The 17,997-nt window shown below is 39.4% G+C and overlaps 1 protein-coding gene across 3 annotated transcripts in view; it reads left to right on the top strand.

The window, feature by feature from the left end:
- Positions 1-17,997, top strand: part of CAMKMT (calmodulin-lysine N-methyltransferase) — a 382,790-nt gene that overhangs the window by 350,552 nt on the left and 14,241 nt on the right. For 2 of the 3 annotated variants that reach the window (XM_026486725.4, XM_057308990.1), the window contains exons 8-9: positions 8,653-8,727; positions 15,528-15,591. In XM_026486725.4, the coding sequence (XP_026342510.2) occupies positions 8,653-8,727; positions 15,528-15,591 (139 nt within the window). The remainder of the gene's footprint in view (positions 1-8,652; positions 8,728-15,527; positions 15,592-17,997) is intronic. The other variant, XM_057308989.1, reaches the window with a different exon arrangement.

Consider the following 17,997-nt stretch of genomic DNA (forward strand, 5'->3'; position numbering starts at 1 on the left):
GAGGTAAAACCTAGGAGTGGAACAGCTAGATCATATAAAGGCACATATGTAACATTTTAGGGAAACTGACAAACTGTTTTCCAAAGTGGTTGTACTATTTTGTGTTCCCATCAGTGGTGTCAGAGAGTTCCATTTTGTCCACATTCTCCCCAACACTCTATATGGTCAATCTTTTAAATTATAGCCTTTCTAATAAGTGGATGGTAGTATCTCAATAGGATTTTAATTTGAATTTCCCTAATTACTGATGATGTTGGATATCTTTTCATGTGCTTATTTGCCACTTTATATATCTTTGGTAAAGTGTCTGTTCAAATGCTTTACCCACTTTTTTGTTGTTGTTGTTGGGTTGCTTGTTTTCTTATTAACATACTCTGAGAGTTTGTTAGGTTTTTTTCTATGTTTATATGTAAGCTTTATATGATATAAGCTTTTATCAGATATATGATTTGCAAATAATCCCCCCATCCAAGGCCTGTGGCTTCTCTTCCCATTCACCTGATAGCATCTTTCAAACTGCTGAAGTTTTTAATTTTAATGAAGTCTAATTTACCAATTTGTTCTTTTATGGATCATGCATCCTGTGTATCTAAGAAGTCTTTTGTTCAACCCAAGGTTACAAAGATTTTCTTCTGTACTTTCATTTACAAGTTTTACAGTATTAGGTTTTACATTTAATTTTATGATCCACTTGGAGTCAGTTTTTTAATATGGTACAAGATATGTGTTAGAGATCTTTTTTAAAAAAATGTGGACTGCTGGATTAAAAAAATGTGGATATCTAAATGCTAAGACAGTATTTGTTGAAAATACTCTCCTTTGGGGTGCCTGGGTGGCTCGGGCATTAAGTGTCTGCCTTCAGCTCAGGGCATGATCCCAGAGTCCTGGAATTGAGCCCCACATCAGGCTCCTCTGCTATGAGCCTGCTTCTTCCTCTCCCACTCCCCCTGACTCTGTTCCTTCTCTCGCTGGCTGTCTCTCTCTCTGTCAAATAAATAAATAAAATCTTAAAAAGAAAAAAAAAGAAAAGAAAATACTCTCCTTTATCTACTGAACTGCCTCCATTTATTTAAGGTCATATTTAATTTCTCTCATCTTTTGTCAGAATTATCTCTAAGTATTTCATATTTTATGCTACTAATAGTTTGAGTTTTTAATGTTATTGTGAGTAGTATAGAATTGGAAATTACAATTTCCAACTATTTGTTGCTTGTATGAAGAAATGTAACTGATTTTTATTATTGGTCTTGTATTCCACAACCTTGCTAAACTCACGTATTAGTTCTGCTTGCTTTTTTTCTATATTCCACTGGATATTCTACATAGGTGATGAGGTTTCCTGCTCTTAAAGACAATTTTACTTCTTCCTTCCCAGTCTTGATGACTTATTTTTTTCTTGCCTTATTGCACTGGCTTGAATCTCCAATGCAACGCTTAATAGTAAGAGGAAACGTCCTTTTCTTATTTTGATGTTTAGGGAAAAAGCATCTAGTCTTTCACCGTTGGAGTATGATATTGGCTGTAGGTTTTCACAAATGACTTTTTTCAGGTTGATGAAGTTCTCTTCTGTTCTTAGGTTGCTGAGAGTTTTTATCAGGAATAGATGTTAGACTTTGGCAGTGCATTTTCTACACTTATTGAGATGATGATATCGTTTTTCTTTCCTAGTTCATTAATATGGTAAATTATATTGATAGATTTTTAAACATTAAACCAACCTTCTTGTATTCCCAGGACAACCTCACTTGATCATGAGATCTATATCTATACACTGATATGTATTTATATACCTATAAATATTATATACATTTATTAATATATTTTATGAAGAACTTTTATATTCCTTATTATCCTCTTACTATCTGTAGAATCTGGAGTGATGCCACTTCACTCATTCATGATATTGGTGATTTATGTCTTCTCCCTGTTTTTCTAGTCAATCTGGCTAGAGATTTATCAATTTTATTGCTCTTCTCAAAGAACCAGTGTTTGGTTTGAGTTAATTTTCACTATTATGTTTCTGTTTTGTGTTTCATTTATTTCTGTTCTAATTTTTGATTCCTTTCTTCTGGTTATGTTGAGTTTAACTTCTCTTTTTTGTTTTTGTTTGTTCATTTATCTGGGAGCTGAATCTATTGATTTGGACTTTTCTGGTATAGGCATTTAGTGCTATTAATTTCCCTCTATGCATCCCACAAATTTAGTGGCATCCCACAAATTTTATATGTTATATTTTCATTTTCATTCAATTAAAAATTTTTTTCAATTTCTGTTTTGATTTCTTCTTTGGATGCTAGGTTTTTTTTATAAGTGTATCATTTATTTTCCAAATATTTGGAGATTTTACAGAGAATATTGATTTCTAATTTAATTCCATAGTGGGCGGGAACTTTTTTTTTTAAGATTTTATTTATTTATTTGTTTATTTATTGAGAGAGAGAGAGAGCGAGCAGGGGGAAGGAGCAGAGGAAGAGGGAGAGGGCTCGGCATGGAGTCTGACACAGGGCTCAATCCCACAACCCTGAGATCACGACCTGAGCCAAAACCGAGAGTTGGACGCTTGACTAACTGAGCAACTCAGGCACCCCAGGGAACATATTTTTATATGTCTGAAATTCTTTTAAATTTGTTGAAAGTTAAAATATGACCCAGAAAGGGTATGTTTTGGTAAATGCTCCATATCTAGTTGGGGAAAAAAGGTTGTATTCTGCTATTATTAGGTGAAGTGTTCTATAAATATAAATTATGTTGGTTAACAGCATTGTTAAAATCATCTATGACTTTGGTTATTTTCTGTCTATTTCAATTAATTATTGAGAGAGGAGTATTGAAATCTCTCATAATTGTGGTTTTATCTATGTTTTCTTGCAGTAATACCGTTTGGGCTTCAAATTAGAAGCTCTGTTACTCAGTTCATAAACATTTAGAAATGTTATGTCTGCTGCTTCTTGAATTGGCCCTTTCACATTGTAATGTGATCCTTTTTACATCCAGTAATATTCTTTGCTCTGAAATCTACTGTCTAGCATTCATGTAGCCACCCTAGCATTCTTTTGACTAGTGTTGGTTGGTATGACTTTTACTTCTAATACATTTGTGCTTCACATTTAAAATACATTTACTTAGTAAGCCACATATACTTCCATCTAGCATTTTAATCTAATCTGACACTCTTTGCCTTTAATTGGGGGCATTTAAACCATTTTCAATTAGTACTAATATGGTTTAGATTTAAATCATTTTGCTTTTTGTTTTCTGTTTGTTCTATTTTTTCTTCTTCTTTTCATCTTTCTCTGCCTCCCTTGATTAAATGAGTATATTTTATTATTCTCCTTTTTCTCCTTTGTTGACTTATTAGCTGTAATTGTGTTTAGTTGTTTTAGTAGTTGCTTTAGGTTTTATAGTATACATCTTTAACTTATCACAGTCTGTCCTCAAGTGATACACCACTTCATCTACACTATAAAAACCTTATCATAGTATACTATTACTCCTCTCCCAGTCTTCATGCTACTGTCATCTGTTTTGCTTATGTATATGTTATAAACCCCTCAGTACTTGTTATTTGTTTAACCAGTCAGTAATATTTCAAAGAGAGTTAAATAATAAGAAAAAATCTTACATATTTTCCGTGTAGTTACAGTTTTTGGTTCTCATCATTTCTTTCTGCTGATTGATATTTTTGTCTGGTATGATTATTCTTCTGCCTGAAGGACTTCCTTTACATTCTTTGTGGTGTGGATCTGCTGGTGACTAATTTTTCAAGGTTTGTATGTCTGAAAACATCTATTTCATCTTTTGGGGGGAAAATATTTTAACTGGCTATAAAATTCTAGGTTGACAGGGTTTTTATTTTCCTTTCGGACTTTAAAGATGTCAGTCCACTATCTTCTGACTTTCCCATTACTCACAAGAAATAGCTGTCATCCTTGCCTTTATTTATATATAATGTGTTTTTCTTTTCCTCTGGGTGCTTTACAGATTTTCTCTTCATCACCGCTTTTGGACAATTTGATTAGATTATTTGTACCTTGTAGTTTTCTTCATGTTTCTTGTGCTTGGAGTTTGTTGAAATCTCTTAACCTGTGGGTTAATAGTTTTCATTAAATTTGAAAACATTTCAGCCATTATTTCTGGAATCATTTTTTCTGGAACTCCCCCTCCTTCTGTCCTCTGGGGGACTCCAATTGCACATATATTAGATCACTTAAATTTGCCCCACAGCTCGTTCACTGATCCTCTTTTATTTCTATTCTTTGTTTCTCTCTGTTTCTTCTCTCTCTTTGTTTCTTCTCATTTTGGATAGCTTCTATAGCTTTGTTTTCAAGTTCATTTATCTTTTCTTCTGAAATGTCTAATCTGCTATTAATTCCATCCAATGTATTTTTCCTCTCAGACACTGTAGTTTTCATCTTTAGAATTTTGATTTGGGACCTTAAAAGTATCTTTCTTGTCTATATTCATTTTTCATCTTTTGAAATACAGTGAATATCATTATGGTAACTATTTTAATGCTCTCATCTGTTAATTCTAACATCTGTGTTAGGTTTAGGCTGGCTTTAGTTGTTTGGTTTTTCTTATTATAGGTTGTATTATTTAAATTCTTTGCATGCCTGGTAATCTTTGATTGTATGCCAGGTATGTATGTATGTATGTATGTATGTATTTATTTATTTTAGAGAGGGCTGGGGAGGGCCAGAGGGAGAGACAGAAAGAGATTCCCAAGCAGGCTCCCTGCCTAGCACAGAGCCGCACACAAGGCTCAGTCTCACAGCCCTGAGATCATGACCTGAGTTGAAATCAAGAGTCAGACGTTTAACTGACTAAGTCACCCAGGTGCTCCAGGTATTTTATATTTTACCTTCCTGGAATCTGAATGTTTTTATACTCCTGTAAATGTTTCTGATTTTTGTTACACAGTTATTTTGAAATAGTTTGATCCTTTTGGGTCTTGCTTTTAAGACTTGTTAGGCAGAACTAAAGCAACGTTTAGTTTAGGGATAATTATTCTCCCCTACTGAGACAAGACCTATCTGAGGACTCTACCCAGTACCTTGTGAATTGTGAGGTTGAATTGAAAATAAAGAGCTTATACGATTTTTTCACGGATTTTTCCTGCAGAAGAGGAGTTGGAAAATGGAGTAATAACTGGAGGGGTAAGTCGAGTCAAGAGAGGATATCTTAAGAGAGCGAAAACAACTTCATGTTTGAATAGTGGTGGCAATAATGCAGTACAGAGGAAAGAAGTGATACTATAGTATGGAGAAGGGAGAATTTCTCAAGTCAGACCCTAGAAAAGATGAAAGGGGCTGGCTCTAGTGTACAAGAAGAGGTACTAGCTTTAGATGGGGCTGTGGCATCTCTAATTCATCTATGGTAACAGGCAAGAAGGCAGGGTATAGAGATACAGATGCTGTTAGGAGCATAAGTGTGGTGGTGGGAATTTGTGGACTTTCTCATCTGATACCTACAATTTTGACAGTAAAGCTGGAGGCAAGATCATCAGCCGAAAGTGAGGATGAGAGAGGAAATGTTAGAATTTTGAAAGGAGAGAAGGTAGTGCAAAATAACAACCCGGGAAATGGGGGGAGTAAGTGGACAAGGGAAGTCTAACTGTAATTGCCAGACATCATCAAGAATCCACTTGAGGTTCATGGTCATGAGTTTAAAGCAAATCCTGTCAGGATGCTTCTAGTGCTTTCTCCAACCACACTCGGGTGCACAGGTGCAGTCTCGGAGCAGGCAGAAAGCTGGATTTAACAAATAGGAGGAAGTAAGAAAGGGAAAAAGGAGTAAAGGGTGTATGCAAAGGAGTAATTAAAATGATTGGCTATAGGATATAAGCTGGGTCAGGAGGGAAGATAAAGATTATGGAAGACGGATAGGGACATGGTGATGGGACTGGCAGATTGTTGGCCAGTGGGACTGAAGAATGGTTGGGATTAGAGTACCTTCTGGAAGGGATGAGCCCTGAAAGGGCTGGTCAGAGAGTAGGTCAGGGTTTCAGTTATTCATAAAGACAAGGTCTAGACCAGTGCTACTCAACAAGTAGACCACACGCTGGAGCCCGTTTGTGAACTGCGTGTTACTGATCTGCAGTGCACTGAGAAGTGGAAAGTGAATGTTTAGCAACACTACTGTGATATCCAAGCATATGATCCGTGCGCTTGTGTTTAGAATGTCTCGGCTTTTACAATCTCATTTGCCTATTAATTTTTACCGCATTTTATGACACTGTCAGTCTGCAGCAGACTGGACATAAACAACAGCAGCAACAATCCGGTCCTTCCCCACAACTAAAGGACTGCCCGAGATCATCATGTGAGTTACCTGCGAAGAGTGGGGGGCTAGGTCATTGCAAGAGAAGAGTTGAAAGGACCAGCTCCTCGATTATAGAAGTCACCATCACCAACTGCTTTCCAAGATAGAAAGCCTGCTGATCACACAGCTCCAGGGGCACCCCTCTCATTGTATACTACGTGAGCCCCACAAATCCAGGATACAGTGTGAATGGTGCTCTGTGAGTGTTCAAGAAGGGGCCGCTATTATCTCCCTTTAACAGATGGGAAAGCAGACTCCTAGTTCACACGCCAGTCAAGGAAGGAACCAAAATTTGAACCTAGCTGTGTGTGTCACACCAAAGCTGGACTGTGTTCGATACACCACTCTTTGTCACGTGCTTACGGTTATGGGGACAACATAGCCAGAAGCCTCACGAGAACTGGGAAAAAATGCCTTTTGGGAAAGTGTTGTGGTCCACATGGCCAAGCCGGACATTTCAGTTTCTTTTAGACTCATTCTTGTTACATCTGCTGTGGTAACCCACAGCCAGTTGCTGCCTAGACCCCGGTCTCTGCAGTTTGTCGTTGTTGAGCCAAGGGGCTGAAGCTCCTCAGGAACCCAGTGTCCCATCCCTGCCACAGGATTTCCTACACTTCCCGTTCGTGTGCTTTAGTAATTACTTCTATATTAGAAACATTTTCTAAATAATGGGTTATGGAATGGTAAGATTATGAGTAATTTTAACACTTTTCTCTTTTTTCCCAAAATTTGTGTGTTGGGTACATTATTTTTATGATTTGAAAAAGTCAAGTATAAATCTATTTTAAACCAGCTCGTTCACGTAGAAACTCTCTAAGACTCTTAGGTCTCCAATGAGGGCGGAACAGGCCTGGTTTCCCACCGAGTCCGAGTCCCAGCTGCATGGGAGGCCTCAGCGTTTCCATAAAAGTTGGTATTGCTTGTGTCCCATTCTCCCCAGGTGCATGGAGTTCCTGAGGAATTAATCTAAAAATAAAGAAAACATTGATCTCTTAGGGCTTTCCTGGTTTCCTCCATTTCTTGGCTCTCCAGTAGGCCTAAGCAAGTACAACAGTAGAGTCCATTTATAAAGCTTGTCCAAGTGTCACAGGATGACAGATTCTTCCAGAAGGCCCTCCCTGGAGTTCTAAAGCTGTATGCTTACACAACATGTAGGACACGGCATCAGAATTATGGGTTGATTGTCCGCATGTGCTGCTGGGAGGCCATCAGGAAGGCACAGCCCGTGGCCCAGCACAGGGCCTGCCACACAGTAGGTGCTCAGTAACAATGAGTTGTATGAGTGAGTGGACAACCAATGCTCAGTCTGCATAGATATCTTCGTGGTGATGTGTTCAATCTTTTCTACCTTAAGAAATTCACTAGCACTAATGTATGTTAGTGGACATGGGAAGAATGTTTGGACTTAACCAAAATAAGACTTATTTTTGTCTTCAACCGTATGGCTTTTCACCCCAGGAAGACGTAGAAGAAATAAAGAACCCACCAAGATAAGCAAATATAACAGGATAGGGTAGGATATGCTCACTCAGTTTGGTTTTGAATAATAATCAAAATAGAAAAGAGGAGCACAATTTTACTTCAAAAAATAGCACTGCAAATCAGTTTTGATGTGGAGAGAGGAATCATTAAAATACTTTAATATGGTAAAATGCTAATCATTCACAATTATTAATTAAAAGTAACTTAAAATCGCTCATTGGCTTCATAAGCACAACTAGAATTTTTAAATCTGTGTTATTAATTACTGTTGTTAATCTGGGGTTTAAAACCTGATCCTCTTTTGGGAGACTAAGTGTCAGGATGGGCGAATTTTAAAATGTGCCTATAACCTGAGACCTACCAAATAGAAGTTGGCTTTTTTTCCTTCCACCTTGCCAAATCACTCATTTCGTCAATAAGAAATGCAACTGACATGCCAGGCAAGAGAAATATACACTAAGTTTCAGATCATTTCTTTTTATAAATTTGTATTCCAGTCAGATGGGGAGTACTTTGATCTCAATATGTACCTCATGGATGTTAAGAGTCTAGACTCGTTGTAATGACTACGGTAAAAATAAGATATTTTCCCCCCGTTCATCTACAAAAAAAACTATAAAAACTAGCACAAGCTCAACTATTGTATCTAAATAGAGAAGACTAAATAAAATATAGAGCAGACAGTTCGTTCCATCCCTAGTTTTTTTTCATTATACCTTTTGAAATAATTTGTATATACCTTTTAAATAATTTCAAGTGCCACAAAAAATAATGTTAATAGCTCAAAATCAAAAGTTAAAAAAAAAAAAAACCCTAAGTATAATTTTTTAAAATCTTTTTCTCCTCAAGCGTTTTACGATGGGATAATGAGACAGATGTCTCTCAGCTGGAAGGACATTTTGACATTGTTATGTGTGCTGACTGGTAAGTACATAAAAATCATAAAACTCCTGTTAGGAAAAATAGCTTTGCTGGAGTAATTGGGCTGTGCTGCTTTGCTGACGGCTAAGCAAAGTCGACAAATGAAGCACAAAGCCACCTTAACCTCAACAAATTAATATTCATCTCCATGTGACAGTTATAAGGTAGTCTTCTATCACACAGTAACTTCTACCACATTATTTCCCAAAGATTGATTTTGAGAAGCATTTCCATTTTCTGGAATTGCCTCTGTTTCATGCTTGACGTATCAGTAAATGGACGACTTAGGCAAATTGCAAATAATTATGGCTCGGAGAGGAATAGTCTGGAGAAAAAGGAGTTTATCAACACAAACAGCTCAATTAGCTTACTTCTTAGGAGAGATCTGACTATTGATATAAGGGAATATACGTATATGTGTGTACACACACGTATATGCTCCGACAAATACACGTATTTGTGCAACGTCTTTGGGGAAATATCTTTTCTTAAAATGTATGTTTGCTATCTAAAATTTCAATGTCTTCAATTAAGATATTTAATTATACACAAAACAGGAATTATAACATTACATTTTATTGTTATGCAAATAACATTAAAATCTCTGTCAGGTGCCTGCTTTTTAAAAATAACTCACGTTAGATATTTTGTCTTCTCGTTTGGCTCAGTCTACTTATTGTTAATGAAGTCTGATCCCAAGTTACAGGATAAATATGTATCAAACCTTAATAATTATTTCAAATCATCTTAGGTATTTTCTTCATGCATGTTGAATAGTAACTATTTCGGCATATGGAAACATTGACAGTTCAAAAGTATTTTCCCTGTTAAGAGTAAGATCTTATTTGTAGTTTCATTATGTTTTTATGACACTTGAGATTTGAAAACACAAGTCTGGATTCTGAAGAAGTTCTGTTTTGTTGATCAACCCAGTTATGAGATCCAGAACCTGCAGAAGACTTTCCCTAGAAGGGAGTTAAATCAAATTTTCAGGCAGTCATTATTATCATTATTTTAAATAAGACTTTCAGTAGGTAACTCTTCTATGTAAGTGATTGGAATCAGATTTGCTTTCTTTTTTTCTTCTGAAGAGTATTTCTCAGTGGAAAATAAATATTCTGTTCTATTTCTGCCTGAGATTTTCCAGCTTTCCATGGCCCTTTTAGTGTCTTTCAAAAGAGAGAGAGACAGATTTTGGACTAATCATTCATATGGTGCCTAATGTTACATCCCTCATCTAATCACAAATAAGGAGCTAAAACCTCACCATATGATTTGAGCGAGTAATTTAGTAAATGCCTCTCCTCACCAAATATGAGAAAGGATCCTCCAGGTTTCATTGCACAGATGAAGATAATGCTGGCAGGATTAGATCAGATTAAGCCTGAAAGTCAGATCAGAGGGAAGGAGGGCAGCATCTTCTTGGAGGTGTAGACGAGGGTCACACGCGTGGGCTCCAGATATGTGGAGAAAGTCAGGTCTGGCCAGGAGATTGAGAGTTAAATGTATCTTTCACATAAATATCAGAACAGCCTGGCTTCCTCAGACCTTGTGTTATGGACACTCACACTATGTCATCCTATTTGTACCAGAGAGACAAGCAGAGGAAGTAGAATTTAAGCTCTTTTCTGATTCATGTTCTCAGGTTAAAAATAGCCACACAACATGTTTGAGAAATAGTCCTTTTTCGCTAGCGAACAACAGGGTCACGTACAGCTGATATACATAATGCATATTCAGTGAAGGCTTTCGTTACAAATACAGAACATAGTACAGTGTTAGACGGACACACACACAGACACACACACACACAGACACACACACACACACACACACACATCTAGTAGCTATGTGAGAATTTACAGATTCAAATGAACTCAGTACGCCAAGTTTTATTTATAAATGGCTTTTCTACGCGTGAGGTGTTAAGTTGGGTTTTTTCCCCCTGGTGTTGTAAGTGCCAGAATGTCAGCCTGTTTATAATTTCCCATTTGTAAATGGGAAACATTAAGCTACTCTCACTGCAATGCTGATATTATTTCCAAAAGAAATGCTTTGGTAATGGTCTCTCTGCATATTCACAGGGATGGGTAAGCTGCTTAGAAACTTAGAAAGCACAGTGATATTTGCAATATGCATGTCGTGCACAGAGCGGTGAAGCCCACGCTCTGGGAGCTCTTTATGTCCTGTTGGTTTGGTGTTTCTCTGTCAGTTATTATGGGGGTGCTGCTTCTAGGGACAGGCAGGCAGACCATGCTGCATTTTTTTTTTTTTTCTTTTACAGTGTCACAGAGGAGGGGAGGGAAAAAAACCCTCTCTTTAGACACTGCCTCCAGGATGAAACCTGAAATACTCAGTGGCAGAAATTGGTGCCACACATAAACAGATCACACTGTCTCACACCACCCTTTGGTTATTGTCAGTCAATGAGATCTGGATTAGGCCATAGGAATACGAAGCAAGAGTTGGAGTTCAAATATTAGGTACATGGATTAAATTCCTTATTGAAGCATTTCCAGCAAGGGTGGCATTGTCTGATTCCCTGAATAGCTAACCAGTGGTCCTGCTTGATCCCATTTACATGAAAACAAGCTCTATTCACAAACCTATTCCAAACCCACATTGTGGTTCAAGTAAAATGCACATGATTACAACGAGCGGGTGATAATGTTTATGTTTTTAAATCATTCATATATTCATATATTTACATTCAAACATTCATAAGCCCGTGGGCTATGGGGGAAATAACTTATTTCCCAGAAGACAGTCTCCTTAGTTCACATCTACATGTAGGAGCTCCCCCAGATCATAAAATAAAGAGGCAAGCTGTGAAAGCTAGTCATTATTTCACCGTTCAGCATTTTTGACAATGAAATATAGTTTCATGGTTCAGCAGTTCCTAAATAACTTGTAAAATGTCAACTTTGAAATAAACAGAAGGAAAAATCGAGGTGCAGTCACACCTGTAAAGGATGCTGTTGACAAACATCAAAATATTAGAATATTTAACCACACATGTAGAAAAAAAGCCTGCCTGTTAAGTTCTTTGGTTGACTTCCTTAACATCGAATTTCATATAGGAGTTCCTTTCTGCTGGAATGCAGTCCAGCCCGGTCCTTTCTGAGTTTAGAATAGCAAGTGATTGTTAATTTTCAGCCTGCCTTTCCAGACTCCTGTTCAATCACAATAATCTAAGAGTCTGGAAGTAAGTTTGTTTTTGTTTTTTTTTTAATCCAAGGATCACTTTCAGTGAGTGTTCGATGGTTTTCCAGTTTATTGTAGCTCCGCAAAAGTAAACACGATTATGTTCATTAGGATTCTCTAAAGGCTTGGAAAGCAAGTCTGACACGGCACCCATAGCCTGATGGCCTGATGGCACCCACGGCCTGATGGCATTGCGCTATGCCATGGCGGCACGCACGGTCTGAGACTTTGCGGAGAAATGGGGGAAGGTTACACCACCTCACTGGCCCTCTTAGCATTTTTACACTAACTAGGTACCATGGATCATTTGTATTTTCTATTATTCTACATGATGAAAGAAGTTTGGTTTTTAAGGTATTCTTCTGGAAGAAATTTTTTTTTTTTTTCTCAAAACAGTCTTTAGAATTTCTTCGTTTTCTTCCAGGTGCTGTGATCATGGCTAGTTCTAGGTCACAGCCTTTAGAACTGAAAAACCCTTTCACACAAAGGCAGCCAGCCCTTTCCCCCCATACCAAAAACTCAGTGACGAAGAAGATGAACAATCTGCCAAAGATCCGGCACCCTCAGTGGCAGCCCCCGGGGAGATCAGACCCCCCGTCGGTCCCAGCTCCACAGCAGTCGGTTGGTCCATACTGTTAGAGGAGAGGTAAATCTAAAACAGTGAATTTAACTTAGCACATTTCACCTTCAAGATGACATAGAGGCCTCCTTTCTGTGGATACTGGCCGAGAAAGGCCTCCTTGTCGGCTATGCGAATTAATTTCCTATGAGTGGAGTGGTAGACGCTCTGTGCTCTGCGTAAAACTCTGACCGATCGTAAGGGCGGTGGTGGAAGTGGCCCGGCACCTTTCATGAAATCGGTGATTCGGACCCATGGAACAGAGCGAGAGTTGCTGCCACAAGTGTGTTATATAGAGGGCTGCGTGCGTGTGTTTTAATAGCCAACTAGACCGTCGGTGTGTTTTGATCAGTAACTGAAGGGAGAGTTGAAATGGTATCTCCATTCCAATCAGTGACCCACTCAGCCTTTTTAAAATAGATCCACTTAAGCTACTGTTGTTCTCTGAGCCCATTAGGACTTATTTAAGGGGTGAATTTTCCGGAGATTATGTATCACTCCTACTAAAGCACATTGAAATTGCTCATATGACATATCCTACAAAGCATTATAAATTCTGCATCAGAGCTAAGTAGAACGGGGAGCTTGCTTGGAATAAAGACTTACTGGAGAATTGTAAGAATTACTTTAGGGAAATTTGATTTGGAAGGATGGAGTAGACAACATCTCCATTCAAATAGGTGTGTTTGGAATGGGTGCTTGGGTGGTACGTCACATTCTCCAGTGAGCTGCAATGTTAATATCTTTGTCACATCACCAACATTGAGTGAAAAGACTACTGTATCAGGTTATGTTTTAAGGTCCGTTTTTAAGGGGCCGATTATTTATTTCTGACAACCTTACCAGCACCCAGGATGCACAGGTTTCAACTGAAGAAGGGTCTTTTGCTTAATGTTATATATTCCAACCAGCCAGGTCTCCGGTGGACCTGAGTAACCGACAGATATTTTCCTACAGTGATAGTCTTCTTAAAAAACAAAACCAGAGGGGCGCCTCGCTGGCTCAGTCGGTAGAGCACATGACTCTTGATCTCAGAGTTGTGAGTTCGAGCCCCATGTTGGGTGTAAAGATTACGTAAAAGTAAAATGTAAAAAAAAAAAAGCAGAATGCTTAATTATTAAAATTTAATTTCTTATCACCTCACTAAGCAGTGAGGTATATAGTCCTGAAAACTTTAAAAAGCACTTAGATAGAATTTGATTTTCTTATCAACCCTTAATGACTATTAATCACTGATGAGTATGATTACAGGCAAATTTTTGTAGCATTTGAATTAGATATATTCTGCATCCTAAGATTTAAGTCTCGTTTAATGGAATGATAGGGAAAATTTCCCCTGGCGCATCATCAGGTTATCCTGACTGATGGGCGGAGTGGGATAAGGTTCCCGTTCGAGGCATGATTTCTAGCTCCTCTTCAAAGGATTCTTTTTCCATTGCTCAAAGTGTCCTTTATAGAAGAACCTTCTACCGAACACGCCATGGTGAAACCCAAGCACTGACTTCTTGGCAACTTCTCATAACTGTTCTCCCCACTCCTCTTTCTCAAATGAGAGAGTTGGAAGAGAACCTAATTGGTGAGACAACCTGCCTAAGTGTTGATTCTTCCGTAACAATGCCAGCGAAGGAGTGTGTACACCCTGCTTTAGGGTCATTGAAACCAACACCCTACATAGGCTACTCGATTTCAAGGACCATGTTGATCTGCGAGTCAGGCAGTGAGCAGATACGTATGGATTCCTCCTAGGTGTATATGCTGTGCTAGCGTTTGCAGTGTGTAAATGAATAGAGACCGGAAGCTCTTTGAGGATGGGAACTTTGTTTTTTTCCCTAGCTTGTCTGCAGTGCCTAAAACGGCCCATAGCATGTAGTCGGTGTTCCACAAATATTTGTCAGCTAGTGTATATTATTGATTTGATGCCCACCACAGCCGTGTAAATGGGCCTTTATTGACCAGGAAACTGAGGCCTTGTGTGAAGGCCACACATAGCAGAAAGGTCAGAGTCAGGGTGCCGTTAAACCCAGCCTGTAGTGTGACTCCACACAGCAGCCCTCCTCCTGACAGCTCATTGACCCCTTAGCTCAGAGAAGGTTAGGAATAAGGGGTACTTACTCATGCTATGTGAGGAGCAGGGAGACCAAATCAGAGGGGCCCACAGCAAGTTGTAGCATTAGAAACGGGGGGGGGGGCTCCACCTAGGCCCCTCATGGGACGGCTGAGGCACAAGGCTGCTCAGTGCTCTAGCCCGCAAGTCCCAGGTAAGGGAAGTCTGCCCCAAGATTCCAAGATGAGGCCTGGTGAAGACAGGCTCAGACGGACCTGACCAGAGGGGTGACAGAGCATAACAGAAATTCTCAAAAGGCCAGAGGAGAAAAATGAAAAATCACAGTGAACTGGAAAAAAAATGAACAAGAAGGTCAAGGGAGAACAACCCAGAGTTGCCATGGTCTCTGTGATACTTAACCCAAATCTGTTCTTAGTTCTCGGAACTGCTTACTCCTGGGTCACTGGTTGAGTCTGACCTCAGTGCTGCTCCTGGCCACCAAAAACCATCACCACCTGAGATCTGTTCCGTGGTTTGGGCATCGTAGGGCTGGTGTTTGTTTCTGGAGGGTGACCTCACAATACCCTCCTTGGGCTCATGGCCCAGGTCTACAGAAACTGGGCTCTAATGACAGGAAGTGTTTCATCTCAACCAGATGATTCCACAAACTGCAGCTAGACATTGTCCCTTTAACATTAACACATGGCACAGTCGTGTGTGAATCCTGGCCAGTTGCATGTTGATGACTTGGCTTTGGTCGGATCACACTGACCACAATCTTTTTTTCTTCCAGTGAGACACTTGAATGGAAGGAAACAATTTCTCCCTTTTTGGTGTTGAGTAAACATGTGTAATTAGCCTTGTACTTACCTCCATTAGTATCATTAGACTTGGAAACCCAGTTTAATCTGGATTCTGCTCTCTTCTCAATGTCAGCCTGTTTCTGGACCAGTACAGAGCCAGCCTTGTTGATGCAATAAAGAGATTACTCCAGCCCAGAGTAAGTATGTTTCTATTTTCTCCTGAACACTGGCTTCAGAATAATTAGTCTGTGCACAAAGATGGAGAGAGTAATGGAATGGCAGGATTAATGTCATGTAATACTTTAATACTTATTATGTCCAACTTCAATTGGGTCTTCTGATCTATCAGATTCTTTCCTAATCATAACTAGGAAACTTCTTACCCTTGGCCTTCTGATAAGGAACACAGTGGGTAGTCAAATAAATGAAACTGCTTCAAAGATAGTATGAGATTATTTTTATCAAAGAATTTCTTGAGTCTTTTCCTTTGATAACAATATCTTCATATTAAAGTAGAAGTATGATATTGAAAGTTTTCTGTTGACTTCTGTCATTTTAAATCCCTTCAATGGTAACCTTTGTCATTGGGTATTTATTTATTGCAAAAGAATTTTTTTCTTTTTCTTTCTGTTTATATCAAAGAAAAAGGACTTTGGATGAATCTGTATATTAAAAGTTCTTTGCTTTAAAAGGAAGCCATTATTTACATATTATAAACATTAGGTCACAATGAAGCCAAGCATGGCATAAAATATTGTGCACATTTTTACATTTATATACCCATTTATGCCTGTGAGTAAATTACAGAGTTTGTAGCCACTCTTATTTTGTTGGGCTGTTACACTAAGCTAGGAGGTCCTGCAGCCTAACCGGAGAGTTAATATACATCTATTTAAAGTAAGAAAACGAGTTTAAAGCTCATGCATTTAAAAAAAAAAATCTTATAAGTATGTAAGACTCTTGCTGTGCCACAGGAATTTAAAATAGGTTAACAATGTTAATGCAGTCTAAGACAGAAACTCATATTTATCTGAGAAAGGACTGCATTGTGTGTGTGTGTGTGTGTGTGTAAAGTATTTTCTGAAGTTTTGTTTCGAAAGTCTTTTTCAGAAGGTTTTCTCTAGTCTTCTGACCTCAGTGAGACTTACAGACTAATACCTTTCAATCTTTCTTTTATATCTTTTTCACATTGAAGGTTCCCAGAGCAATTTGATAATCGTCCTTTGCCTTACACTGTTGCTTTTTATTTTGTTATCTCTGTATAGCTCAGAAACTTTAAATAGGCCTCTCAGAGGAGTAACCACAGCTTGGTAAGTGGTAATCAATTAAATTAAATTGGCCTTCTCAATTCCCCCTGTGAGGTGGGTAGCAGGACTTGAGGCAAGGAAGGGGCATGCTCCAAGCTATTGATGGCTGCAGCCATGGTTGAGTGAGCAGCCCAAGTTGAGGGTAGAAGAAGGAACTGGGGGCCTGTTCATCCCCTCTGTTAGCCTTGGGTGATTCTTGTGAGCATTTGCAAGGTCAGGATTTTCAGAGAGGGCACAGAGATTCTTGGATGTAAAGGCCACTGTGAAAAATGTATCGTACATACATACAATGCTTTCAAGGACTCCTGGATCTCACACAGCACAAACAGTACTTCACCAACACCCTCCAAAGCCTATTTGTGGCAAATACTCCATTTTGCAGAAATTTGCATGGTTTGCCTAGGATCCGTTGTAAATCACTCAAAAGATTTACACTAGAGAACTGTCCTGGCTGTGAATAGTCCCAAATGCAGATTGGACTGGAATCTCTAGCAGCTCTCCTGTATCCTTTATTAACCCTGAGCCTTGCCTGAAGTGTGGCTCCACATGGCCGCCCTCCCAGTGACAGCTGATACTCACCCTTAGCCGGGAGAAGGATGAGGCAGGGCTCTGGGGTAGGTGGTACTTGCTCATTCTATGTGAGGAGCGGGGAGGCCGTCAGAGGGTCCTGCCTGAACTGCAGCATTCGAAATGGGAGTAGGTGCCCAGGCTTGGGCCCCTCGTGGGATGGCTGAGGCACAAGGCTGCCAGGTATTCTAGCCTAGGGTGTCCGAGACCCACTGTAAGAGAAGAGCTCCAAGCTGTGAGTGGCACATGGGTATCCTGAAATGACTGCTCAGGAATCTCATCCCCATCGGGAGCTCTGGAGAGGCAGAGCACTCGCGCTCCCAGGGCCTCTACCAGGTGGGCCATAGAAGGGTCCCATAGGCTTGGCAGTGACCACCAGCAGCTCCATCTCCCATGTCAGTGGGCAGAAGGGTTCCCAGAGCTGCAGGTAACCAGAGCAAAAACTGAACCCTTCCCCTTCTAAGCTCTCAGGACTGGCTGTTCTGCTTCCAGAGGCTCTCCCCCTGCCAGTGTCTGCATTGTGGAACTCACAGTCCAAGACTAAGGTAACATTCAAGGTTTACTCCATTACAGTTAGAGCTGCTTTTACCGTTCTCTTGAGCCCAAGACGACTCCTCCATGGTCTGTGGCCCTGGTGCTGTAGGTGCCACAGGACGCCCACAAAGAAACAACTTGAGGGGCTGCATTGGTGGATCCTGAGTTCTTGGTGATTCAAGGCTCAGCGAGTTC

Source organism: Ursus arctos, unplaced genomic scaffold, assembly GCF_023065955.2.
Source record: "Ursus arctos isolate Adak ecotype North America unplaced genomic scaffold, UrsArc2.0 scaffold_8, whole genome shotgun sequence".
In the NCBI taxonomy this organism is placed as follows: domain Eukaryota; kingdom Metazoa; phylum Chordata; class Mammalia; order Carnivora; family Ursidae; genus Ursus; species Ursus arctos.